The sequence below is a fragment of the Rhamphochromis longiceps genome, linkage group LG14, assembly GCF_057381845.1.
Source record: "Rhamphochromis longiceps isolate RC_006_pf linkage group LG14, R_longiceps_female_GT1.1, whole genome shotgun sequence".
Taxonomy (NCBI): Eukaryota; Metazoa; Chordata; class Actinopteri; order Cichliformes; family Cichlidae; genus Rhamphochromis; species Rhamphochromis longiceps.
This window is the reverse complement of record NC_140570.1, coordinates 41,498,041-41,524,851: the sequence shown is the minus strand read 5'-3', so window position 1 is coordinate 41,524,851 and position 26,811 is coordinate 41,498,041. Positions and strand designations below refer to the sequence as shown.

The following is a 26,811-nucleotide window of genomic DNA, read 5'->3' as shown; positions in this document are numbered from 1 at the left end:
CGCACGCACGCACGCACGCACACACACACACACACACACACACACACACACACACACACACACACGCACGCACACACACACACACACACACACACACAGCTGAACACTTCCCAAAAACCTCGTTCACCCTTTCAATGCAGGAACAGCGTGATCGTTTATGCCGCTCAGGTGCGTCCACCTCGTTCTGCCACCGTCACATGTGATGGTGTCACATTAGAGTTACAGGTGCAATGATGTGAATGACTGTTGTCAAAAGGATCTCATTGATCTCATTATATTTCATGTATTTATAGTGACAATAAAGACAAAGACAGGTTGGATGGCACTGCGTGTGATGTCAGCAGTCTCAGTATCAGCAGTACCTGCTGCAGAACCGTCTCCTGGCCGGAGAGCACGGTGTGTTTGCAGCTCTTCGAGAAATGTGGAAAATACGAGTCCTGCAGACTAACGTCAGGGTGAAGAAAGAGTGATGATGAGACATTCAGGGACCAAAGCGTAATCACGGCTCTTCTCTCAGTTTGACCTTCACTTTCCTCAGGAGATCACTGACTTTCTAACAAACTGCCTCTCGGATGAATTTTGGTTTCAGGTTTCTGTCAACGTATCGATCGATTCTCACCCTGCCAGCACAGAGTGAGTGGGTGTGAGGTCACAGCAGTGTTGTAGATAAGATAAGATAGAACTTTATTAATCCCTCGGGTGGGTTCCTCTGGGAAATTCGACTTCCAAAAAGCACAGCACCGACCGAAGTTACAGTTACAGAATTGTTATATATATATACACACACACACAGACACACACACACACACACACACACACACACACACACACACACACACACACACACACACACATATATATATATATATAAATACAGAGACAATATAAATAAAATATACAAAGGGGATAAATAGAATAAATAGGAATAAAAATACAAGTGAATTGCACATTTCAAGTATTGAGTCTATTGCACCGTTGACTATTTACAAAAGTATTGCACAAGGTATTGCACAGTGAGGTGAAGAGGCACTACAGCTTAGTTGTTCCCCCCTACTTTGTCCTCCTGTTTCCCCTCCCTCTCCCCTCCAGGGAGGAGTTAAACAGTCTGATGGCGTGTGGGACAAAGGAGTTTTTAAGTCTGTTAGTTCTTGTCTTGGGGAGAAGCAACCTGTCACTGAACAGACTCTTCTGGTTGTTAATGGCTGTGTGCAGAGGATGCCCAGCATTGTCCATAATGTCCATCAGTTTCTTTAATGTCCTTTTCTCTGCCACTGTCACCAGAGTGTCCAGCTTCATGCCGACCACAGAGCTAGCCCTCCTGATCAGTTTCTCCAGCCTGGATGAGTCCTTCTTCTTAGTGCATGATGGGAATCTGCCAGGCCGCTCAGCTGCCAACATTCAAACCTCATTCAGCTCACAATGCAGTGTTAATGAGCTGCTTAACATGCACCATATGATGAGCTCCTCTAAAGATGCCTCTGCAGGCACTTTGTCAGAGTGAAGGTGACCGCGAGCTGGACAGAGACGCCAAGTGTGGGCGGAGAGATAAACAAGACAACAATGCAAGCCGGGCCGGGGGGGGGGGGTATTGAGGGGGCTGCAAGGAGTGATTAATTCACCCCTCCCAGATTAATTTAGGCAATAAGACATCCAGAATTAATCCATCAGCAGGGCTTTGTCTTTCTGTTGCTTCAGCCACATTAATCAATACTTTAATATTAATGACTGTGGGTGTGTAAAAAAGGTCACAACCACATTCAGAGCACAAGTCTCAACAGAAAACGTGACTGGATGTTTCCATCGCTGCTGTGTGAATAAGCAGCTAACTGTGGATGCTCCTCAACCCCAAACTGAAAGTCTAAACATGTAAGGCCCATCAAAAGATGGCATGAAGCAGATCAATAAAGCCAGACCATCAGCATCAGAGGACCGATGACGGAGCCTTGGGGAACTCCACACGTTGTTGAGTTTTATCGCAGGTTTCTCTTCTGAATCCTCCCACATCATGTTTTTTCTCTTAATTATTTCTGTAAAGTCATAAACGGATAGAAACCTGCAGCGAGTTCAACCTGTTCAATCGCAGGACCTTTGTGTGTGTGTGTGTAGTACTAGTAGTGCAGTATTTGTAAGGAGTTTTTGATGTGTGTATTTTTAGGTCTACAGGTCTGTTTTGTTAGTATTTCTCAGTTTGTAAACGATTTTTGGTTTTTGCTGTTTTCGTGTCTCCCTCACAGGAAGCTGTTGAGTGTTTGGACAGATGTTCTTAGCAGAGACGAAACAACTGCTGCACATCTGGACCGCTGCTGCTGGGAAAACACCTCAGGGTGGCCCAACCTGCAGTCTGGAGCCCTTGAGGCCCCAGAGGGAAACACCGGGAGCGGGTCTGGTTTGTTTATCCGCTGAGTGAGCTCAGTGCTTAAACAGAACTGTGGTTCCGGTGGGAAAGGGTTAAACTGTTCTCCTCACCTGACCCCGCCCCTCCGGACCAGCCCCGCTGCAGCAGCGAGCGGACACTCCGGGAACTTCACTCAGTTTGTTCCCCAGCGGAGCGCGTTCCTCCCACGGGTCCCGGACCACGCTGAGCACGCGCACGGAGCGGGTCGGATCGGGTCTCCGGGGTTCGGATCTTTCCCGCTTTTTGATTTTCTGCCTGAAGTGGAGCTTGCGCGACTTTTAGCTCCGCGGAGTGTGCGTGCGTAAATCTGCGCGCCTGGAAACTCCGTGGGATGACGCACGCGCTCACCGATCGATTGTTTGACTGATATATTGACGGGCACGCGGTCCGAGACTCGCCATGGACCCCGTTCAGCTGCTGCTGCTGCTGATGATGATGGTGATGATGAAGGTCAGTGTCGGGACCGACTTCAGACAAACTGGTAGAGAACAAAGAGCGCGCAGTCAGCCCGAGGTCAGACACAGGTCATAACCCTCCTCCTCTTCACCCTGGCGCTGGAGCCGGCTCTTATTCGCTCAGACTTAGAAATGATGAAGTTTCTGAGTTCAGATGATTTTGCGCTTTTCTTTCTCTCTGACGATAAACTGAAGATGAATCTGAGCGTTTTTTACTCTTTCACACATCAAACTAAAAAAAAACACGTGATTGGAGTCACGTGATTGGCTCTCAGCTGAGGGACCCTGAAGGTCAGACAGCAACTGACTCCAACATCAGTTTGCAGCTTTTGTGAGAGTGGGTGGGGAGCTGATTTCTGGGTCTGAAAAGTCACTGAAACGTAAATCTGTGAAACGGTTTTACAAGATTTTCTTCTATTTAAAGTCAGGAAACAAAATTGAAACGTGATGAGAGTGTGTCTGCGCTGTAATCTTTTTATTCGCTGCGTCTCTTTGTGATGTGGTCTGAGTCTGTTTTCCACAAAGCTCTCTGAAGACGTTTGCAGACGTTTTGTGGTCTCTGTGGTTCTGCCATTTCTTTGTGCTCATTAAAACTTTTGGAATGATTCTTTAAACATCTTAAGTTGACTTTGCTGAGATGATTTTCCATGAAATAGCTGACTGGTTTGGTTTGAATATTTAGAATGAGCCTTTAAAAGCCTGCAGAGCATAGAGGTGACCTCACACAGTCCTGCACTGCTAATTAAAATGTTTACTGCTTCGTGTCTCAGACTCAGTGTAGAAACGTTCACACTGTCTGAAATCTGATCAAACTCTGTAAGTCTGACGATTCCTGTGAAACGGACTCCAGGCAGGTCTTAGGTTTGTTTCCTCAGTCACACTCAGGTCCCCGGGGTGTTAGCATCACCTGCAGTCTGCTGTCAGTCTGAACTCACCCGTCGTTATCACAGTTTTGGTTCCTTCAGTCGATCCAGATCAGAAACAGATCAAATATTCAACTTTTGCTGTTCGGTGTCACAAACGTGAGGCTGCTGATGTTATCTGTGAGCTGATCTGTCAGTGTCAGCACTGATAACAGGAGAAACACCATTCAGCCAGGCTTGGAGTGTTGGTGTTGCACAGTCTGTCCACCAGATGGCGCTCTGCAAGTTTCCTGCAGTAACAGCAAACAGCTGCTGGGAGCAGAGCATAAACGTGTGAATGAACAGCGCCAAAGCAGAACCTGTAGGTGGTGTCCACATAGCAAGGGGCGCTGGGTGGAGCCTGTGGGGTCCTTTCTGTCTGAGCGCTCAGATGTGTGAGCAGACTTTCTAGCGAGTGAAACGTGGAGGCAAAGGAGGTTCAGCCGAGTTCACATGTGGCTGACAGAAACGTGGGGAGGGGGGAAATCAAAGCACATCAAAGCCACACATGAAAGAGACAAAGAAGGAAGTGTTTCACATCTGTATGGAATCACCCTACTGCCACATCTGTCCACATCTGTGCACAGAGCCTTCCAGAGTCTCCTGTTTCATTAGAGCGCTGCAGTATTTCTGTTTCTGTTTGAACAGCGTATCATGCACGGCTGCTGAGACTTGAGCTTTTATTTTGAAATAGTCACAGGAAATCACAGAGGTCAGGAAGTTATTGCTAGGCCAAAACGCTGCAGCTGCATCAGCTCCTGACTTTGGTAAAACCAGTCATTCATGTGACCTATGACCTCCTGAAACTACAGGTGGTGTCAAATCATCAATAACAGAAAACCTCCAGACGGAGCTCGCCGTGCTCGATAAAACAGCCTCAGCCAGCAAAGCCAGCATGGCTGAGTCATGAGCTGGTCTGCATCCACAGACACGGGCCAGTTAGGGCTCAGTACTATACAATCAAAATCCTCCAGTTTGCCGCATTAAACCCAGAGCTCAGCCTTGTGGACGCTCTGTTAGTACAGTGACCTCACAGCAGACATATTATTGGTCAGATGATGTCATTACAAAGGCCCCAACAGCACAAACACGGTCCAGACGTCGCGTATCCACAGAGACCAAACAGTTTGTGTATCTGGCTGTAAACGTGTTTAATTCTGCTGTAAAGTTTAAAAACGGGAGTCTATGAGGACTGACTCAGTGCTGCCTCTGCTGGACGCTAGAGGCACTGCAACTGATTTTAAGGAAGCTGATTGGTTATTAACTCTGCATGTTTGCTGTGTTTCAGATGTCTGACAGCAGCAGATCAATGGAGGTGTTCGGGGACCGAGCAGCAAGAAGCAAACGCTATGCCATCAACCCTCTAGGACACAAGTGGACTCACCATAACATCACGTACAGGTAGAGAAACACCTGTGCAGACTTAGTAACATCCTGTAATTCATTCAGTGAAGCTCTGAGGTCATCACGTGTGCTTTTACAAGGTCAGGAACTTCAAAATGCTCTGTTTCTCTAATCGTCCTCTAAGATCATGTGTAAGTTAAAGATTTAATGTCGTCATCGTCTAATTCTGCGTCTTTCTATTATTTTGCTGCATTTCAGCGTTTATTGGTTGGACCTCTGCCACAGCTTGTATTAAAGCACATTCTACGTGTAGAATATTTAATTATGAAGGTAAACATTTGGAGCCTGAAATTCAAGCTAATACTGAGGGCCTGCTGGCTGTCATATCTACAGTGATTCAGGATGTCACCCAGCAGGAGCCTGAACAGAGAAAGTGACCCTCACACAGAGCCTCGTGTTCGGCCTCCAATTTATACAAGTCAAAAATAAAGAGCAGAATATAAACCACAAGGCAGAGAATAATCTCTGGTGTCCGAGAGTCTAACCAATAAACAGCGCAGGAACCAACCCTTCCTCCTCCTCCTCATCGTCGGCAGCAGGAGCAGCAGCCTCAGGTCAAAGTCTAGAAACAATCTTGACACTCAGGACCCTTCGCTGTAACGCCTGCAGGCAGTTATTTGGGTGGTTATTTTCATTCTGGCTCCTTCCATGCAGGTAAAGGGCCTGTAGTAGCAGGCGGAGCCCGGGTGACTGGAACAACATTTTGTCCTTTCTTTGACAACCAGTTTTTTTTGGGGTTTTTTTTGTTAACGACTGAAAAACGTTCATAGATGACGATGAAGAAAGCGAATGGCGCAGCATCGTGATTGGCTCGTTTGTTTCCTGATTCCATGCTGATGAGTACCTACCTCACTGATTGCCCTCCCATTGTATTTCTATACCAATCACACAACTGAAATCAGAGGAGGCGGAGCATCATTCTCTGAGGACCAATCAGAGTCCAGTTATCTGTCTGTCTCTTCCATCTCAGGATCATCAAGTTCCCCAACACCCTGAATGTGGAGGACACCAGGAAGGCCATCGGCATCGCCTTCACAAAGTGGAGTGACGTGTCTCCGCTGACCTTCACCGAGGTTACTGACGGCAACGCTACCGCTGACATCACCATCGGTAGGACTGAACGTTTAACTGGCTGTGGACCCACAGGGTCAGGTTAACACGCACCTCTCTCTGTGTGGGAGACTTCATTTGAAAAGGGCCAACTTCTGCTTAAAGTGATGGATTAGAGCCCTAACCCTGGCACTAAACAGGTCACAGGTACTTTATTTTAATACAAGATTAGTCCATATCATTAAAAAATTGCCTCGTAATTGTAACTGCCTGTGTTCAAAGTGATTCAAACCTTAGAAAAACCAACCAAAGTATCAACAGAAGGTGGAGAGACGGCATCGATGTTGTGTTGAACAGATATCAGCTGATATTAAAATGGAGACAGGCTGTTGTTTCATGTTATACCAGTTTGTACCACAAGATGGCGTAGTGAGTCAGCCGAACCTTTACTAGTGGGCTGGACAAGCTGAAGGTTCTGGACGAAGCGGCGGTAAGAGTAAAACTCTGCCCCCTGCTGGTGAAGGCTGCAGCTACATGTTGCTGGTGGTAATTAAAGAAGTGCGTTCAGTAGGTCGTCCTCATGAAAGGACACGAACACGTCTGCAGGATGAGGAGCTCTGCTTTCGTCCTCTGAGATGTTCCACTTCAGTTTCCTATTCCCAGGTTTCTACACCTTCAACCACACGGACTGCTGGTGGTCTCCTCTCCACCCGTGTTTCGATGGGCTGAACGGCGAGCTGGCGCACGCCTTCCTGCCACCACGGGGAGAAATTCACTTTGACAACCACGAGTTCTGGATCCTCGGGAAGTCGCGCTTCAGCTGGAAACAAGGTTGGAGCACGTAGGATGGTTCTGTGTGTGTTTAGTGTGTTCCTAGAAGGCCACCGTAGTCTGAGAGATGAAAGAAACAGCACAAATGTTGTTTTAGGTGTTCCTCACTTTTTGAGTTTATAACATGTGTGTGTGTTATAAACAGCAGCGCTGGTATTGTGACAGGATTTATTCCTCAATGCTTCTTAAATGATAAAAATCTAAACAAACTCCTGAAACATGACAGACAGGAAGAGCACAGCAGAAACCTCAGAGATCATTGTGCGAGTGTGGTGGGCGTGGTCTGTTTGTAGGAGGCTGCAGCAGGAGTGACGCTCCTCTGAGAACACGTCATTACCATCCTGCAGCCGGCGCTCTGAGGATGATAATGATTGGATGTAAAAATCTCCTCCTGCAGGAGTCTGGCTGAACGACCTGGTCCAGGTGGCGGCACACGAGATCGGCCACGCTCTGGGTTTGTGGCACTCCAGAGACCCTCAGGCTCTGATGCATCCCAACGCCACCTACACCGGACAGAGGAACATCGCCCAGGACGACGTGTGGGGCATCCAGAGACTCTACGGTAAACCCCAGCGCGGCCGGAAACGAGCTCGTCCTGCTTCAGTCAGGTTTACAGCTGTTCGCTGCAAAGCTGGGAAACAGCACATTTATGCATTTGAGATATTTAAGGTGGACTGAGGGGAAACTGCTCTGACCGATCAGAAATAAACATCCCCTGATGCAGACAGGCGGAAACACGCCGCTGCATCATGTGACGTGTGTTTGTTGTGTTTAAGTGACTGGACACGTCTATCGCTCTGCAGGTTGTCTGGATAAGAAGCGAGTCTGCGACCCGTGGGCTCGGCTCGGCTTCTGCGAGCGAAGGAAGACGTTCATGAAGAAGAACTGTCCTCAGCGCTGTGATTTCTGCTACGGTGAGGCCCCTCTGACCTCTGACACCCTCACAGAAGCCCGCACGACGCTCATTGCCCGTCTCCATCCTGTTCCCACTGCAGAGCCTCTGGAGGTGGTCACTACAGCAACACCGCCGGCAGCCAACACGAAGATCAAGATGGTTCCTCGGGGAAAGGTGGTGGGTTTCCGCTGTGGGACCAAAAGCACCCGCTCACCCCCCAAAATCAGGTCAGCTCATCAATGCTGGCGTAATCATTATTGTGGGTGATTTTAACATGTAGATGCTAAGAATGACAGCCTCAACATGGCATTTAATCTGTTATTAGACTCAACTGGCTTCTGTCAACATGTAAAAGAACCCACCCACCACTTTAATCACACTCTAGATCTTGTTTTAACATGTGGCATAGAAACTGAACATGTAACAGAGTTTCCTGTCTGATCATTTCCTGATAAAATTTACAATAACTGAGCCTTCAGTTTTCAGGCCCCTCTTCTGTGGAACCAGCTTCCAGTTTGGATTCGGGAGACAGACACTATCTCTACTTTCAAGATTAGGCTTCAAACTTTCCTTGTTCATGTTTTGAAGCTAATGCTGCGGCGTCACTGGTCATGGACACAGCTCGTCAAGGTTAAAATCTTTCTCGGAGAGTTTCAGGAGCCAGGACGAGTCACAGTTAACGAGCCGGGCTTGTGGTCATTTTCTGTACAGCTGTTTGAATGATTGTGGGCGGAGCTGAAAGCTTAAAGGTCTGTGGTGTCTGTGGTTTTCCTGCAGCTGGTACAAAGATGGCGAGCAGATCCTCTCATCCATTCCAGGGTACATCGTCATGAAGGACCGAGACTTGCGCATCGTCGCCAACGAGTTCAACGAAGGCGTTTACACCTGCCGCGTCCATCGCCGCGGCGACATCGTCTCTGCAAACTCCTGGGCTATCAGACTGAAGCCGGAGCAGGCATCCAACAGCTGAAGACGACAGACAGGAAGTGACCTGACAGGAAGCATGGCGTCTGTGGACTTTTTTCCTGACTTCAAGGGACTTTAAACATTAAAGAACAACGAACCATTGGCAGCTCTGTGATGTCACGGCGCCCCATCCTCATGACTGCGAATGACATCACAATGTGTAAAGTGGTGACTGAGCTGACTGGATGGCGTTTTGGTGATAAGCAGCCTGCTGCTCATCTACGTGAGAATATTTCTGTAGCCTGTAGGAACTGTGGCGTTTGACCCCGCCCACTTTAGTTGCAGCGGTTGAGTTAATTACTTAGCAACGACAGTCATGTAATCCCTCTTTGCCCTTTGACCTTTGCTTAGACTTGTGTCCTGTCAGACGCTGTTCCTCTGTCCTCCATCATGGGGAAGCTGTTTCACATCTTTGTGCACTTCCTGTTTCCCCCGCCGGCCCGTCCTCACCGCCACGATTTGAGTGCTGGACTGACGTAGAGCAGCTTTGCATGATTCACAGTTCAGACTAATCCCGCCTCACAAACAGCATGGCAGCGCTCTGAATGCGAGTGATGGGCACTATGACAGGTGTGAGTCCTTCACCCAGTAAACTGGTGGTGTCCTCTTTCTGTCCTTAATGTGTGAAATTTGTTTGTTGTTTTGTTGACAAATTACAGAAATAAACAGAAACATTTTAGTAAATGTTCTCCTGCTGGACGCAGCTCGTACGAGGTACGAGTTCTCAGAGGTGGAGCCCCCTGGTGGCCGTTAGAGAGAACGCAGGTTTGAGACGCTCTCAGGTCGTCCATGCTCTCTTTGGGGGGAGGGAGGGGGAGGGTGCTCCAAATATTCAGATGAAAACAGGTCAGACTTTAAAGAAATGGGTTGGATGATGAATGTGTGTGTGTGCGTGTGTGTGAGAGAGACACTGATGTCTGTGGAAACAAAGGCCTGAGAACAAAGAGTGTCTGCAGGGTTAGCGTGGGTCGCTCACCCTGCAGACACAAACAAACCGACAAAATCATTTTAAAAATCAAAAACAAATAAAGTTTAACAATCTCAAGTTAAATATTATAAAATAAATAACTACAACTAATAAATAAAACAAAATAAACATCTGAAATATTAATATTTTAAAAGTAAATGAAAGATTTGTTTTGTGATATTTTTGATTTTTACACAATTATCAATAATAAACAAACAAATCAGCAAGAGCTGCGAGAGCCAAACAGGAAGTAAACTAAAAACAAGAAATGACAGCATTAAAACACATTTACTAAGTGATGCGAGTGGCTTCCATTTACGTGAAAGGCAAAGACCATCTCTGAATGGAGGAGGGGCCTAAGGGTTCATCTGTCGCCATCTTACTTGCTGTGATTGCAGCCATTCCCCAACTCTCTGTGAATGGGACTCGTGGTTATTGATCAGTGGTTGTTGATCAATGGTCATGAGAATTTGCATAATTATGATGAAGGTGACCTCCCAGCCCTTTGTTCCTTCAGTGCTGCTGGTTTCAGTCATTGTACAAATGTCCTGTTTATAAGGTTGGAACCTGCAGTCAGCTGAGACTGAAGACGTCAGCTGATGATGACGAAACGTTTCTCCCACTGAAACCATCCAGATGAACAGACTCAACTTGTGTACATTTACATTTAGTGTAAAAAGATACAAAATAATATTTATAATAAAATCTATGAAAAACAAGTATTCACAGTGAAGACCAGCTCAGGACAAAAGTGTACATAACCAGTTTGACACACACACACACACACACACACACACACACACACACACACACAGTCTTATGTGTGTATTCATGTTGTTGTTGTTTCTATATCGTATTTAATAAATGGAAACATTTTATTATTTTCATGTAATTATGTAAAAATACGTTTGAAATGTTCAAAAGTCCAGACTGCAGATTATTGACTGATCAGCTGTTTGTTTACGCTGATCAATGAGGCCTGAAAACATGGTTCACACTCACACAGCACCACCTGGTGGGCCAACAGGGACACTGCAGCAGCTCCCTGCTGCCACCTGCGATGTCCAAATTCATAGGCTGCATCGTCCTGAGGCCGATTACAGCGACGCAGCAAAGGCTGTCCAAATTTGTAGACTCCTCCAAACGGGTCCTCCTGTTCTCCAGATTTGAAGGATGGGTCCGGTGTATCCTTCGTGGCCCGCGTTCCCAGCATTCATAGTGTTTCCAACAATGGTGGCAGCTGCTCAGTTTTAATATTACTCTTACTAATCTTTCTGGGTCACAAAATAAACGTTTAAGATATTTTCAGGCGAGAATGTTTCTGTGTAAACTTCAAATATCTGCTCGGTTTATCAAGACGTCACATATTTGGAAAAGGTTAAACATGATACATAAGTCACTTAAAAATGTCATCGTCCATCCATTTTCCTCCGCTTATCCGGGGCCGGGTCGTGGGGGCAGCAGCCCAAGCAGAGAAGCCCAGAGGGAGGTCTGTTCGTGAGTAAATCGGTTTGGCTGAGATCAAAGTTATTAGATTAGATTACATAAAACTTTATTAATCCATCGGGTGCAGTGGCGGTCCTAGCCTGTTTGGCGCCCTGGGCGTACACTCCCTCTGGCGCTCTGTTTGGAAGCAGCATGTCTCCTCCCCTTTCAACGACCTTTACTCCTGGTCCTAAAGTGAGGGTTAGGGTTACCCTAGCTCTAACCCTGCAGCGCCCCCTGGAGGATGAACCAACTTAGCCAAAGCTGCTCAGATCTGATTGGTCACAGTAACAGCACAGTAAGAGGTCAGAGGTCAGCACAGGCCTTGATCCAGGAAGCAGCTTCAACACTGATCAGCTGATCAGTCAGTTCATGACATCATCACAGACTTCAGAGGAACAGCTGCCGGTCCTCGTCACAGAGCGTGAATCCTAACGGTACCTTTGATTTGAAATCTGTGACATCACTCAGCGACTGACTCTCCACCTGTGAGGTTAAATGTAATCTGATTACACTGTAAATAGTTTGCAAATAGTTTTATCGTCTTTGCGACTGTGACACCGTCACACCCACCAGTGACCGCCGACTGATCGCTGTGATGTAATCAGGGACTCTACAGTAAGGCACAGTGAGTGTAATCTGATTACACTCACAGATACAGACGTCTGACTCTGACGGAGTCGCCGTCTCAGGTCTGATGACTGATTAGAGACGATCGTGCCGACAGCTTTGACTTGGTGAGCGAGGAAAGGCGGGGCTTAGACACGACACACACACGGCGCTCCGTATTCAAAGTGAACTTTATTGAGTGATCGGGAATGTTCAGGTGCAGCTGCACACGGTGCAGGCTCACCTGTGAGCTCCTCACTACCTTCTGATTCAAAAGACCTTCATGTCCAGACGCCACCATCACTTTGGTCTGCAGCTGGCCCCGCAGGGGGGCGGGGCCAAAGCTCAGGTAAACACAGAAAGGCACAGAGTGAAACATGAACACTGTGAGAAGGACAGCGGGTGGCGACAGGTTAAATCAACAGATAACAGGCTGGTGTCAGGGGGCGGGGTTTGTTTGAGAGGGGGGCAGGGGGTTGGTCTGCTCAGGTGACGGTGGTCAGAGTTCAGGAATGTTTTCGTCGGGTTGGGGCGCCAACACGGTGTTCTGATGGTGCTGGCGTTCGCCGCGCCTCCGTGGCCCCGCCGCCGTCGATGACATCACTCTACATGCCCATCCTGATGCTCTGGATGATCTGGAAGATGGCTGCGGGACAGACGAGGCATCAGCGTTACTGCGTTTCACGTTTGTCTTTAATCCGTTCAGAATAAAATAATCACTGGTGATTTTATTCACACCACTCGAGTTATGTGAAAAACGATTTCACGTGGAAAATGTGATTCTTCATCATTTTGATATTATTTAAAGGGTTTGTTTACATTTTTATTCAAAAAACAAACTTATTTTTAGTATTAATGCGATTTTTTTGCCCTAAAGTTAAAATATTCAGTTTATTTAAATATTTATGACATTTTCAGAACTTTTTAAAGCATTTTTCTCCCTTTGATTTTATATTATTTTAAATATATTTTTTAAAAGTAGTTTCCATTAAAGATAACCTGACACGACCTCTGTGATCACGTCTGAGCGTGCTCAGATCACCCTGATCAAACACACCTGAAGCACCAGGTGCTCGTCATCAATTAAAGGTCACAGCAGCACGGCGTGCCATGACATCACAGGGACAGGCCCCACCCATTTCCAGCTCTTTAGGCAACAGTTATTTAAATCTTTCATAAACCAGAAAATCAAAGGACACGTTTATAACACACAATGAACGAGCCGTCAGCGTGAAGCAGACCTTTATGACCGAAGAAGAAGAGGAGGACTCACCTGATCCACAGACGACGAAGATGAAGAGGGCGAGCAGCCACGGCCCCACACCTTTGTCATCAGTCAGGCTCCTCTGAAACACACACACAATTTATTGATCAGCCCATCACGCTCATCCCGATCTGTGTTTATTGAGGATTGGGTGGAGCAGCGGTTATCACGGTCGCCTCGCTGCAGGAAGGTTGTGGGTTTGACTCTGATTGTGACTAAAACTAGACCTGACACCTGTCCAGGTGTACCCCACCTTTCTCCCAGGCCTGCTGGGACCAGCTCCAAGTGCGCTGCCTTCACGGACAGCCCGTTTCTCTGGAATTCTCAGACTTCTGAGTCACATTGGCTCTAAACTCGATCACCTGTGATCAATACCTGCGCTTTACTCTCCTGTAGAGACACTTTTAAAGCGTCTCACCTTTAAAACAATCATCTTTGACCTTTGACCTTTCCTGTTTTTAAACACATCTGTTACAGCCTGTCTATAGGGGAGCTGAAGTGCTCCTGAAGTTGGCCTGACTGGACCTGACGACGGATCCTCACGCGATCGATCGGTTTCTGATCGTTTATCGATCAGTTTCGGCTCGCGCTCTTCGCCCTGACGATGATGATGACGGTTTTACTCACCGTGGTCTTGGCCACGTTTCCTCTCTGCGTGATGTTCTTGCTGTGTTTCTCGTTCGCCATGCGGATCCTCTGTTTGGCCACCATCTTGTCGTCGCTGTTGTTTGTTTGTTTGTTTGTTTGTTTGTTTGTTTGTTTGTCGTCGTTTCGTCCTCGCGCTCGTCGCTCCGCTGTTTCACGCACTGGGACCGACTCTTGTTTGTCGACGTACTCAAAAACCTGATGTCCCGCCCCCTTTCGTGCTGGTCACGCCCACACTCCATGGAAAGTGCCTTACTGCGCAAACATGATTTCCTGCAGGACCTTTCAAAATTAAAGCCAGTTGTGGTCTGCCGTTCAAGAGGACGTGGTTCCATTTTTATCATGTTTAAATCAAGTTTATATCCTTTCTGTGTCGTAATAACTTGTGATGTAATATCTGTTAGCTTTTATTTTGAATCCTTTATTGTTACTTAATTTGAAGGCTGTAATTTATAAAGTATAAAACAGGTTGAATTGTTTATTATCAGTTTTCTTTAATGACTTGCAACCAGTCAAAAGGAAAGGTTCACATTTTTTCATCTTTATCTTTTTAATAGCCATACAATTTATTTATTTACAATCATATAAAACAATTACAGACTCAGTGAAAATTCTGATAAAATGTGTGTTTGAAAAAGTTCCCCTCTCCACTGTGGATTTATCAAGGTTCAAGGTTCAAGGTTCTTTATTTGTCACATGCATAGTTATACAAGTATAACACACAGTGAAATGTAGCCTGACACGCTCCTCGACATGTGCAAAGGGGGGGGGGGGGGTAATAGTATATACACTGGGTGAATGTGCAGTAGTAGCAGCAAGCAGGTGAATTCTGTACATTAATATGAATAGATATCTGACTATTTTACAGGATAGACAATATCAACATATTTAAAATTAAAGGAATTGAAATGTACATTGTGCCTTGGTTTAGTGTCTGGAAGAGTCCTGTCTCAGTCAATTATAGATGATGTGAGAGGGCGGGTGTGTGTGTTTAGGGCACGGATGGCTTGGGGATAGAAGCTCCTCTTGAGTCTCTCTGTCCTTGCCCGGAAGATGCGGAACCTTCTACCAGATTGCAGAAGTTGGAACAGTTTGTTGCCAGGATGGGACGGGTCCTTCAGTATCTGCTCTAGTCCGGCATCTCCTGGTGTAGGTGTCCTGAAGCGGGGGGAGAGCAATCCTGCAGCAGCGTTCTGCTGTACGGATCACTCTCTGGAGAGCTTTTTGGTCCTTCACACAGCTGTTCCCAAACCACGATGTCATGTTCTGTGTGAGGATGCTCTCCACAGCGCCTGTATAGAAAATCCTGAGGATCTTTGGAGAGACCCTGAACTTCCTCAGTTGTCGTAGGTGATACAGGCGCTGCCTAGCCTTTTTGGTCTGGACCTGAATGTGGGCAGCCCATGTCAGGTCTGAGGAGATGTGGACACCAAGATACTTGAAGGACTGCACCCTCTCCACTGGAGCTCCATTGATGATAATGGGCTTGTAGTCTCTGTGCTGACCCCTTCTGAAGTCCACCACCAGCTCCTTGGTCTTGCTGACGTTCAGCTGGAGGTGGTTGTCCTGGCACCACGATGCCAGATTCTTCACTTCATCCATGTAGGCCGCCTCATCGTTGTTGGAGATGGCACCCAGCACCACTGTGTCGTCAGCAAACTTCACAATGGTGTTGGAGCCATGGGTGGCCACACAGTCTGAAGTGTAGAGGGAGTAGAGCAGTGGCGAGAGGACACATCCCTGAGGTGCTCCTGTGTTGATGGTGATGCTGTTGGAAACGCATCTACCCACCCTCACCACCTGCCATTTCAGTGTTACTGTTTAAACTGTTGTTTTTATAAAGCTGATTTAAATAAAACCTTTCGACTGAGGTCCTTCATTTTTCCTACCCTTCCTTCGCTTTCAGATGCCTTTTATTTTGAAAGCAAAAGCGGAATCCCTTTTAGTCAGTTTCCGACATTTTTGATGCAACTTTGACCTCAAATTTACATCAAAAAGAAATGATATTTAATGATAATTGTTGAACGTGGCTGATCTTATAAGCTCGCGATTATCAGAGAATAGTTAATTACATGTTAATAAATGATAAAGTAAGCGTCTTCTTTTCAGTTTTTAACGACGTGTCACTGACTGTCTGCTGACGTGGCGCTGATAGACCCACCTCTCGGTGGTCTGAAGCATTTCCGGGGTGCTGTTTTCTTCTTCCGGCACAATAAACATGGCGCCCCCCGTCCCGTTGCTGGCAGGTGGGTACATTTTTGTTTATTTTGATTTATATAAAAATGTCTGTCTTTTTAAAACCCACGGACAACGACACAAAGACACATCCGCCACGACCAGCGTAAGCCTCCGCGCTGTTAGGTAGAGCCAGCAGCCCGCCAAACCCAGTGAGGAATCGGATAAAATATTAATTTGTGCGAATATAACAAAGTCACGTGCGCTCGCAATGAAAGTGTTGTATGTTTTTAAATCGGTGGAGTCTTTGGGTTGATTCGGCTGTAAAATAACGCCCGTGTGTGTTTCCGTTAATAAAACTGAGCTGGTTGAATTTTACCACGCTGTTTTCTGTTTCACGTCAGTGAGGTTTCGGGTACAAAGAGCTTAACAACAGCAGAGCAGCAGCTACGTTAGGGTCTGTGTTAGAGCCGATGTGCGAGGCGATGCTGTGCGCTTCAAACGCCGCGTTTGCTGTAAACTCACGTGACACTGTTTTGGTTCAATCGGGATTACGTTACATTAAGGGATTTTTAAATGGAGCTCTTTCAGGGCCTCTTTTACTCTTCGGTTTATTCCAAACTGCGTTGATATCTGAGACCAATGGTCGCAACCCATCTATCCATTCGCTTCCGCTTATCCTTTTCAGGGTCGCGGGGGGCGCTGGAGCCTATCCCAGCTGTCATAGGGCGAGAGGCGGGGTCCACCCTGGACAGGTCGCCAGTCTGTCGCAGGGCCAACACGCAGGGACAGACAACCATTCGCACTCTCATTCACTCGCACATTCACACCTAGTGGCAATTTGGATTTTTCCAATTAACCTGTCCCCACAAGCTGCATGTCTTTGGACGGTGGGAGGAAGCCAGAGTACCTGGGGGGAACCCACGCAAACACGGGGAGAACATGCAAACTCCACACAGAAAGACCCCGGCCTGATGATGGAATTGAACTCAGGACCTTCTTGCTGTGCGGCAACAGTGCTAACCACCGTGCTGCAACCAAAGGGGTGTGCAACTCCAGGCCTCGGGGCCGGTGTTGGCAGGTTCTCACCCTGGGTCAGCACACCTGAATCACATGATTAGTTCGTTACCAGGCCTCTGGAGAACCTCAACACATGGCGAGGACGTCATTTAGCCACTTTAATCAGCTGACACATCTAAAACCTGCAGGACACGCCCCCAAGGCCTGGAGTTGGACACCCCTGATGTAAAGCATCTGTTTTCAACAGCATCTCACCGCTGAAGGAGCGAGCCGCTTTAATCTGACCTGTTCACAGTAACAGGTGCAAGAATAATTTGTAATTTAATTTCAGTCTCACAGATTCTCAGAAGCTCCGTAAACACGAAGACATGTTGACTCCTAACAGTATGACTACAATCCAGCGAACGTAAAGAAAGAACTTAAAATGTTTACATTCAAATGACAGTTAAATAAAATAAAAGCTCCGATGAAAATCAGTTTTACATTTGAGGTCTTAAGGATAAACATTGTAGGAATGAACAACTAAAAAAAGTTCAAAAATATTGGAGAGCATTGACGACGGTGAGACCGTCCCTCACAGCGCTGAGCTAACGTCAGTGCTCAGGAGTCACAGACGCGTCAGTGAGCCGTCCACATACTTCTGGTGTGTTTGTGTTTCAGTGCGAGGATCCGATGGCACGTCTCTGCTCCGAGGCCCCCCCCACTGTGAGCCACATGCAGCTTTCCAGAGGTAACCCTGCCCCCTACGCACCCTGTCACCAACACACACGGACACAGTTTGTTTGTTTACAGTGTGTGTGTGTGTGCGTGTGTGTGGCAGGGACTGCCGGCCCAGCAGATGTGTGACCTTCAGCACAGACGGGACACTCTTTGGTTGGTGTAACGGACAAAAGTAGGAGCTTCTCCATCCCTGTGAGTAACATCTGTCTTGCACCCTGTCTGACCTCTGACCTCTAACCCTCTGTCTGCCTGTACATCAGTGTCTCCATCGTGAACCCCTCAGATGGCGCTGTGGTGTCGACCTTTGACCTCCCGAAGACAGCCCTGCTGGAATTTTCTCCACTCAACAACATCCTGGTTACCTGGCAACTGTACACGAGTAAGAGAAGAAGAGGGAGTTTCACGTCCGTAGAGAGATTAGAGATAAAACAAGTTCACATGAGGTCACGAGTCCTTCTACATCAGGGGTGTCAAACTCAAACACACAGTGGGCCAAAATTCAAAACTGGAACAAAGTCGCGGGCTAACGTTAATATTTATTGAAATATATTTATTCCTCCAGATATAAGAATGAATCTTTTCTTATGGACTCAAACAGGTTTTGCTGAAAAACTGAATATGGAACAAGCAAAGCTTGATACTAAACAATATATATATTAGCTGTATAATACCAGTAGGCCAGCTCTGATAATAATTTGGTATGGCTTCGCGGGCCAAATGTAATTAGGCTGTGGGCCAAATTTGGCCCGCGGGCCAGAGTTTGACACCTACGTTCTACACCCAGACAGGTAGACTGATGTCATGTGACATAAACATTTCTCAGCTGTTTGCAGACTCTCCTCTGCACTCGGAGTTCACGCTCAGTCGCAGAGACAGTGACACTAGACCGGTTGCGCAGATACTCCTTTTTGTTCCCCTGTGCAGGCAGGTGTGCCTGTGTCTGCACGGAGCCTCTCTCCTGCAGCATGGCATGTTTAATTTTATCCAAACAAAGAAAGTGAGTTCTGTAGGCGTTTACAGGTGAGGGCTGTCTGCACACCTGGTGGAGCTGTTTTTACTTTTTTATGTAAGAAAAATTCACAGGTAAAGACTTTCTGAGGTTAAATGACTGTTTTTGTGAATGGAGTCTGGTGGAAAGGGACATTTCCTGTGTGGGCTAAACCCACACTGACCCTTTCAGGTGTCAGCGGCACGTGGCTTTAGTTTGTGTGGGGGTGTGGCCTGCTGCAGATAACGGTTTTTAAGGAGGAAAGCTGCTGTGTCTGAATCTAAATTGTCAGTTTTTCTGCTGATTGGCGTGTTTCAGTGTGTTCGGTGTGTCGTGCTGGTGTGAACGGTGCTGTTTAAACAAAGTTGACTCTGTGACGCTGCAGAGACTCAGGACAGTCCTCAGGGGGAAGCCAACCTCCAGCTGTGGGAGCTGCGCAGCGGACGACTCATCAAAGCCCTCTATCAGAAGAAGGTCGAGTCGTGGTGAGTCCTGACGCACCCTGACTGATTGATTGATCGACTGATTGGTTGTTGCCTGTCAGTGTTGATGTCTGTGGTGGTCTGCAGGTGTCCCAGCTGGTCTGAAGACGAGAAGATCTGCGTGAGGATCGTCAACAACGAGCTGCACTTCTATGAGGACAACGACTTTGGTAAGGACACGTGCAGCGGTAGCCAGCGGCTCTGTCGCTGTGAAACCAGCAGCTGATGTCTGCGCCATCGTTTTTCCCAGACTCCATCGCCAACAAGCTCCACATGCAGAAGGTGTCCGACTTTGCGCTGTCGCCTGGAGGTCAGCCCAGCAAGGTGAGCGGAGCGTCCAGCAGCATAGTTCATTCTACCTGAACATGGTCCCACCCACCGTCTGTCCCCGTCAGGTCGCCGTCTACGTTCCGGGCAGCAAAGGAGCTCCTTCGTTCGTCCGCCTGTATCAGTACCCGGCGTTTGGAGGGCCGACTGCTGCACTCGCCAACAAGAGCTTCTTCAAGGCTGACCGAGTGATGATGCAGTGGAACAAGAAAGGTAGGTGTCCCGAGTCCCGACAGCTAGAACCGTGACCCCTGTGAGCGCTGACTTTAACCCGCCTGTCTTTCCCGCAGCCTCGGCCGTGCTGGTGACGGCGAGTACTGAAGTGGATAAAACTGGCGCGTCGTACTATGGAGAGCAGACGCTGCATTACCTCGGCGTTAACGGAGAGACGGCGCTGGTCCAGCTGTGTAAATCCTCCTTTTACTTCCCAGTTTAGCTTCTCGCTGCAGCGCCAGCGCTGGTCACCTGAGGGGTAAAATATGGCGATAGCGACAGGAAAATGTTTGTGTAACGACTTTTCTTTATCGCTTTGAAACAGCGAAGAACGGCCCAATCTACGACGTGGCGTGGAGTCCAAGCTCCACAGAGTTCTGCGTGGTGTATGGCTTCATGCCGGCCAAAGCCACCGTCTTCAACCTCAAATGTGACCCCGTCTACGACTTTGGGACCGGACCGCGAAATGCAGCGTACTACAGGTGAGAATCCGCCTGTGCTCGACGGCGTGTTGTCGCCTCTTTGGTCACGTCTGTTAATGATGCCACCGTGACGGGGGCTCAGCCATACGGCGTCTTCAGGAGGAGGTCGGTACGTGATGGAAAAGCGTCGTATCACCGCAGCAGAAAACGTGGTTGGCTCCTCGGTGGGTAACGGCTACCAAACCTGCTGACCTAGTGTAGTCAGTAGGATGGGATGCTTCCTGTGAGAGGCTGCACCTGATTGGTAGCTTTTAACTGTGAGGGGAAATCAGGCTGGATGTCAAACCTTAAACTGCTGGATGTTGTCTGTCTCCCTGTCTGTAGCCCTCAGGGCCACATCCTGATCCTGGCCGGCTTCGGTAACCTGCGAGGTCAGATGGAGGTCTGGGATGTGAAGAACTACAAACAGGTGAGGGAAAAACACCTGCGGAGGGAGGGTGGGGGTGGGTCGAAAAGCAACAGGTAAATGGACCTTCAGCGGTGTTTCACTTCCTGTGAGCGTCACAGCGCCATGCGGTTAGTGCTGAAGCACACGCCCAGCGTGAGTTTCATTCTTCAGCAACACGCTGTCGGCTCACACGATAGTCATAGGGGGCGCTGACTGGAGCCCTGAGGGACACCAGGCCAGGTCACAAAGCTCTGACCCCTGCCCCGATGGTGGAGCCTCAAACCAAGAACACCAAACATGTAAAAGAGACCTGTTTGATCCCGGCTGTTTGGTCCCGGCTGTTTGGTCCCGGCTGTTTGGTCCCGGCTGTTTGATCCCGGCTGTTTGGTCCCGGCTGTTTGGTCCCGGCTGTTTGGTCCCGGCTCTTTGGTCCCGGCTCTTTGGTCCCGGCTCTTTGGTCCCGGCTGTTTGATCCCGGCTGTTTGATCCCGGCTCTTTGGTCCCGGCTCTTTGGTCCCGGCTCTTTGGTCCCGGCTGTTTGATCCCGGCTGTTTGATCCCGGCTCTTTGGTCCCGGCTCTTTGGTCCCGGCTCTTTGATCCGGGCTCTTTGGTCCCGGCTCTTTGGTCCCGGCTCTTTGGTCCCGGCTCTTTGATCAAGCCGCTCCATCTGTGGTTGTGGATGGTGTTCAGTCTGATTTGACTGTTACTGAAGCTTTTTTTATTGTAACTGTATCATTACACAGTTTTATTGTTTCGTACGCATTTTCCGTCACGTTTGTGTGTTTCTGTTATCACATGTCAAAGCGATGCTCTTATTTACAGCTCGTATCATCACTGATTCAATTCAGCTCATTTTTGACTCAGACTGTCAGAAATAATATAATTCTGATCATTTAGATGTGTGCTGTCCAAAGAACCCTCTAAACCTTGGAAATTTAAAAGTAACTGAGGATCCAACAGAGAAACATGAAGCAGGTTTTCCTGTTCTGGCTTTTTATAGCAGAAAACCTTAAAAATATTCTGCAGTCGATCAAAAACTGAAGCAAACCATGAATCAACATGTGAACATGACCTGATGAGGTTTGATTACAGACACAGCTGAGCAGTCATTTGTTTCCATTCGTTCAGTTTGAACAGCAGAGACGAGGCTTTGCTGTCAGAGGCCGACAGCACTGAACACAGCAGCAGACTGGTGGCTAATAAACAGAGAATAATGCAGGAAGCAGAGATTTGATGGTAAACTGGTCTCTGAGTGCTGAGAGAGAGAGAGCTGTGCAGGAAGTACAGCAGCCAAAGTCAGAGGGAGCTCATGAGCATGGTTATCAAACGTGAAGCGCAGTTTGATCTTCTTTTGCTGCTGGTTCAGTCAGTGTTGGTCAGAGTGACGAAACCTGCAGCTTCAGGATCTGTGAGCCGTCGACTCTCAGCGCCGACGGCGTCTGTGGACGATCCACGCTCTGTTTCCACGTTTTTACCTGCTCTTTAATTGTTTGAGCTAGAGCAGGGCGATATGGCCAAAAATATTTATCACGATATATATTTGAAAATTTGCGATAACGATATAACCGACGATATAATTGATGCGAGACAAAATACAACTCCACAACATTACTAGTGCAAAAAGACAACCTTCCATTTATTTTCACTTAAACAAGAAGCTGGTTTTATGTACACTAAAGCTTTATAAAAATGTAACAGTGCAAATGCAAATTCCTTGCTGAAAGTTTAACCAAAAGGCATTTCCAGTAGAAATGGGCTGACATGTCCTGAGCATAACCATGTATAATATCCACTGAAGTTAAAAAGAGCTGCTTTGCAACATTAAACTGCAGTGTGCAGTACGTATTTTTCGGACCATAAGGTGCACGGGATTATAAGGCACATTAAGCGAAACAAAGCAGTCAGATAAATCAAACTTTATTAAACTCATTCTTCTTGCTTCCTCCACTTCTGTACCATTGATTCATTAATGTTGAATTCTCTGGCAGCTGAGCTATTCCCATGTTGTTGCAGTATATTAATGACTAACCTCGTATTGTGGATGGATTATCTCAGTTGTTCTCCTGACTGAAGTTTGGTCCGTTTACAGCATCCTGCCATGCGATTGCATTTGTCTCTAACCATGAAGAACCTTCACGTTAACTTTTATAAGTGGAAAAGTGTTAGTGTTCGTCCTCCAGCTTCACTGTTTATGTTATGCTAACATAGCTGTGTCGCTAGCGATCACGTAGCACATCATTATATACCAGCTAGCCCAACTTCAGTAACCCTACAAACGTCACTGCTGTTTAGTTTCCTGTCTTCATTTATGTTGGAAGTGATAGCAGAGCTGTACGTTTGAATTTTTCCAGAAATCTCTCAGTCAGAACATGCTATATCATGCTTAGCTAACTAGCGAAACTAGTGCGCTAACTCCCGCTAGCTTCCTGCTAACTTCTAACTCCGTTAAATGTAATACATTTTTTTTCATGGATGCCTGGAAGTTAAACTTCATAGTTACACCTGGTAAAGCAGCAATGCTGATCGTTTTATTAAAGATGAAAGAATTTAGACAGTTTTTAACTCTCAGTGATGCTGCAGTGTTGTTTGACCTGAAGTATACGGAGTTTAGGACCCAGATTACTCCCAGATTTAAGAGCATCTTAGTCCGACAAATACGACAATAACGACGGCCGCTTGCATGTTCTGCAAAAAAATGTGCTTTGTTGTGTATCTGACGGACAAACACCAAACCAGTTCCACATCACGGAAGTTGCACCATTTTTACAAACCAATTCTGGTTCATCTGTTTCACTCAACAATCGGCCATGTGCGTATGAAAACAAAGGCACTGCGCACGCGCGTTTTACTCATATTCTATCGCGATATTTCATTTTCCTATCTTTGCCTAACATTATACCGGTATTACCGTGAACGGTATAATATGGCCCAGCCCTAGTTTGAGCTGTTTGCTGAAATAGTTTTGTGAGCTTTAACCTGAGATTCTGACGTTTCTGATAAAATACATTTATATGTAAAAGTCATTCAGGATTTAATGAATTGAACTGTAAACCCAGCCCTCATTGAGCTGTCCTGTTACAGGCAGCTTTACAGGAAGAATCAGTGATTTAATCGAACGAGTTGGCGTCTTGTCCATCGGTTTCTCTTTAAACTCCATCATTGTCGTGTTTGGCTTCACCAGTCTCACCTGTCTCGTCCAAGGTGTCCAAATCTCAGGCGCCAGACGCCACTCATTTCTCCTGGTGTCCCGATGGTGAGCATATCGTCACGGCGACCTGCTCTCCTCGGCTGCGGGTCAGTAACGGTTATAAGATCTGGCACTACACCGGCTCCGTGCTTCAGAAATGGGACGTGGCGGCCGGCTCGGAGCTGTGGGAGGTGCGCTGGCAGTCGCTCCCCGACGGCAGCTTCCCCAAGCGACCAATCAAGTACCAGGCAGCGCCCAGCCAGCTGGGGTCCACACAGGCCCCGCCCACACAGGCGTACCGGCCACCCGCACTGAGACACCTGCCCGCCACGCCCAGCTCCAAACTGGTGAGATGACGATGGCTTTCTGGTTTATTTAGGCAGAAGTCGTCGTTATGGTAACCTGACCTCACCTGTCTTTTCCTGTCAGCATGAGGACGAGCCTCCTCAGGACCTTCGTCCCGGAGCTTCGGGAGAGAAGAGTCTCTCTAAATCTGCTCTGAAGAACCAGAGGAAACGAGAAGCAAAGAAGGCAGCGAAGCAGGTGAGACTCGAAAGTGTGACGTACCTGTGAGCACAGGTGCTGAAATCCAGGCGAGCTGAACGCCGTCACACCGTCGCTCGCACGGCGTCGACGTCTGCACTGGAGAAGCAATGGTCACCTGCTCCTGCTCTCTTCCTGCATCAGCTGTTTATACAAACACTACACATGCTGTGCCTTTTTCAAATTAAAAGCACTCTAAAGTTTGGCTTTTACTGTGAAACACTTGTTTACATGAAACATCTGATATTCAGCGTCTGATTAAATTCATGTGTCATCATCACAGAGGATGATGAGGAGACAGACAGACTGATGATGAAGAAGCTGAGAGGCTTCTTCATCATCAGCTGACGTGTGATCATGTGATCTGCTGATATTCATCTGCTAAAAACAGGAAAAGCCTGACTGATGATTTCAGCCTCGTTTCAGGTGTGGAGGATCTTTGTCTGCTCTCACCTGGATCTCACACCGCCTGCCAGCATTCCTCTTACTCCGGGTTCTGCCATGTTGTAAGGTGCTCGAGGCAGTCACGTGAACACGGTCACTGATCTGATTATTTCAACAGGAGGCGAAACCAGAACCAGAACCTCCCACTGACCCCGCCGCTGTCAGTAACAGCCAATCAGAGGCAAGCATCGGTGACCCAGAGGTGGAAAAGAAGATCAAGAACTTAAAGAAGGTGAAGGCTGGTTTATTTCTGTGAACGTCAGTCAGGTGGATCTCAGCCTGGGGGTGGGGTCAGTGGTGTGTGGTGCTCTGATTGGTCAGTCTCTCAGTGACTTTTGTACGTTTCAGAAACTGAAGGCCATCGAGGAGCTGAAGGAGCAGCAGGCATCGGGGAAGGTCCTGCAGAAGAACCAGGTGATGTTTGTTGACAACCCGACACTCATGAGGGGCAAACGCCGCAGTCATCGGCGGGCCCTGGGTGGTGTCTGGAGGAACTGTGATCACGCTGTAGACGATGACTGGTAACGGTTGCTGACATCTTGGTGCTGCGAGCACAGCGGCGCTAACTCTGAGCTTAACCTTTCCTCTGCAGGTGGAGAAGATCCAGAAGGAGGAGCAGCTGCTGAAGGAGCTGCAGGAGCTGCAGATCGGACAGTAAGAGGTCCCTGGGAGCTACAGACCACGCCTCCCATCCTGCAGAGCACAGAGGGACGGTGGCGTCTGTGATTGAGTTTTTAGTTGAGGGGCGGGGCTTATCTGACAGGTGTGGCATGCCTCCAGAGGGTTAGACTGAGTGGATGTTTGTTCCTTATGTTCACGCCCTGCCCGTGGCTGCGAGCGGCGAGCGCTCCTCTGTCTCAGCTGGAGGTTGTCCAGTAATAAACTGTGTAACAGAGCATGAGACCAGTTCTTCTTGTCGCAGTGAAACCTTTGTTTTTATTTGTCACCAGAGTTTTTTTGTTTTTGGCCGTGGGAGTGCTGATAGACAACAAAGTAAGTCGGACTCGAACCCAGGCCTGCTGTTCTGCGACTACGGTCACCTGCTCTCCCACTGAGCCAACCCGGTGCCCCAGAGTCGGGTCCTTTTAATTGGATTCATTTACACAAACTCGGCTACACCTGCCGAGCTTCGTCGCTGCCCTAATATAATACACTTTTTCTCTCTGCCTCACAGTTCCATTTTTTATGGGTAATAAAAAGAAAATAAAGCCGTTATTTCTAATAAATTCAACAAAAAATCTGGTCATTTGTGTAACCCCCGTTCTCTGCAAAGTGAGTCCATTATGTATGGGAAGTGCCCTCTGGTGTGAACAATCACGGAAGCTCCACCACCTCCGTTTCCTGTGATTGGTCTGTGCGAGGCCGTCCAATCACTGCAAAGGACACGGGGATCCCCAGCCCTCTGCCCATGCAGGTAGGGCAGTTGGGTGAGATATCTCACTCGGTGTTCAGAGAACCGGTGTTATGCAAGTGACCAACCTTCTCTTTCAAGCAGCACTCAGTGTCTCGCTGTGGGAAACGGCGCCACTCCTGGATCACGTGCATCAAAGCCTGTAACTCCGCCACCCAGGCAGGTCAGCGCTTCCAAAGGTCTGCGTGTCTCTAGGAGCCCACACTAAGGACTGAGTGTGTGAGTGAGGGTCACATGGATCATCATCATTGTAGCTCCGCGACAGGCACGGCTTCTTCAAGACGCCGCTTTGCTGCATTTATTGAACGCCGTGAAAACTACAAACACAAACGCTGTAGGCCCTTCAGTCAGTTCAAAGTAACGTGTTTCACACAATCCTGTGTTTCTTCAGCAAAATAAACATGAAGTCAACATGTCTGTATCTGTAAATAATAACTGTTATGCCTACGTGTACAAATATATTTATACAAACAAATAATTCCTTACGATACCACATATATAAAAGCTATTTCTGTGACACAATCATGGTCGGCGTGTGCAGATGTGTCCCACAGAAACACCC

At 47.6% G+C, this 26,811-nt stretch overlaps 3 protein-coding genes across 3 annotated transcripts; 2 read left to right on the top strand and 1 right to left on the bottom strand.

Moving 5' to 3' along the window:
• The first annotated feature begins 2,473 nt into the window (after positions 1–2,473).
• On the top strand, positions 2,474–9,694 carry mmp23bb (matrix metallopeptidase 23bb). The gene is made up of 8 exons (XM_085429277.1): positions 2,474–2,845; positions 5,041–5,153; positions 6,127–6,266; positions 6,870–7,037; positions 7,435–7,599; positions 7,841–7,951; positions 8,033–8,159; positions 8,710–9,694. The coding sequence occupies exons 1-8, from the start codon at positions 2,795–2,797 to the stop codon at positions 8,900–8,902; spliced, it is 1,068 nt and encodes a 355-aa protein (XP_085285403.1). The 5' UTR covers positions 2,474–2,794; the 3' UTR covers positions 8,903–9,694.
• Positions 9,695–12,132: 2,438 nt separating this feature from the next.
• Positions 12,133–14,062, bottom strand: serp1 (stress-associated endoplasmic reticulum protein 1). The gene is made up of 3 exons (XM_085429278.1): positions 13,851–14,062; positions 13,233–13,305; positions 12,133–12,605 (listed from the first exon to the last, which is right to left on the bottom strand). Exons 1-3 carry the CDS (start codon positions 13,932–13,934, stop codon positions 12,565–12,567), a joined length of 198 nt encoding a protein of 65 aa, XP_085285404.1. The 5' UTR covers positions 13,935–14,062; the 3' UTR covers positions 12,133–12,564.
• A 1,963-nt stretch (positions 14,063–16,025) lies between these two features.
• eif2a (eukaryotic translation initiation factor 2A) lies at positions 16,026–26,076 on the top strand. Its single transcript, XM_085429276.1, has 16 exons — positions 16,026–16,114; positions 17,724–17,793; positions 17,884–17,955; positions 18,044–18,162; positions 19,157–19,256; positions 19,341–19,423; positions 19,504–19,577; positions 19,649–19,793; positions 19,871–19,987; positions 20,119–20,275; positions 20,600–20,684; positions 23,866–24,198; positions 24,281–24,394; positions 24,957–25,070; positions 25,187–25,252; positions 25,431–26,076. The coding sequence occupies exons 1-16, from the start codon at positions 16,087–16,089 to the stop codon at positions 25,494–25,496; spliced, it is 1,743 nt and encodes a 580-aa protein (XP_085285402.1). The 5' UTR covers positions 16,026–16,086; the 3' UTR covers positions 25,497–26,076.
• The last annotated feature ends 735 nt before the right edge of the window (positions 26,077–26,811 follow it).

Coding starts and splice junctions, on each gene's coding strand:
- mmp23bb (XM_085429277.1), top strand. CDS start 2,795: ATGGACCCCGTTCAGCTGCTGCTGCTGCTGATGATGATGGTGATGATG. Junction 6,267..6,869: donor TACCGCTGACATCACCATCG/GTAGGACTGAAC, acceptor TCCTATTCCCAG/GTTTCTACACCTTCAACCAC. Junction 7,038..7,434: donor GCGCTTCAGCTGGAAACAAG/GTTGGAGCACGT, acceptor CTCCTCCTGCAG/GAGTCTGGCTGAACGACCTG.
- serp1 (XM_085429278.1), bottom strand. CDS start 13,934: ATGGTGGCCAAACAGAGGATCCGCATGGCGAACGAGAAACACAGCAAG. Junction 13,306..13,850: donor GAAACGTGGCCAAGACCACG/GTGAGTAAAACC, acceptor TGTGTGTTTCAG/AGGAGCCTGACTGATGACAA. Junction 12,606..13,232: donor CTTCGTCGTCTGTGGATCAG/GTGAGTCCTCCT, acceptor TCTGTCCCGCAG/CCATCTTCCAGATCATCCAG.
- eif2a (XM_085429276.1), top strand. CDS start 16,087: ATGGCGCCCCCCGTCCCGTTGCTGGCAG. Junction 19,424..19,503: donor CTATGAGGACAACGACTTTG/GTAAGGACACGT, acceptor CGTTTTTCCCAG/ACTCCATCGCCAACAAGCTC. Junction 20,685..23,865: donor ATGTGAAGAACTACAAACAG/GTGAGGGAAAAA, acceptor GTCTCGTCCAAG/GTGTCCAAATCTCAGGCGCC.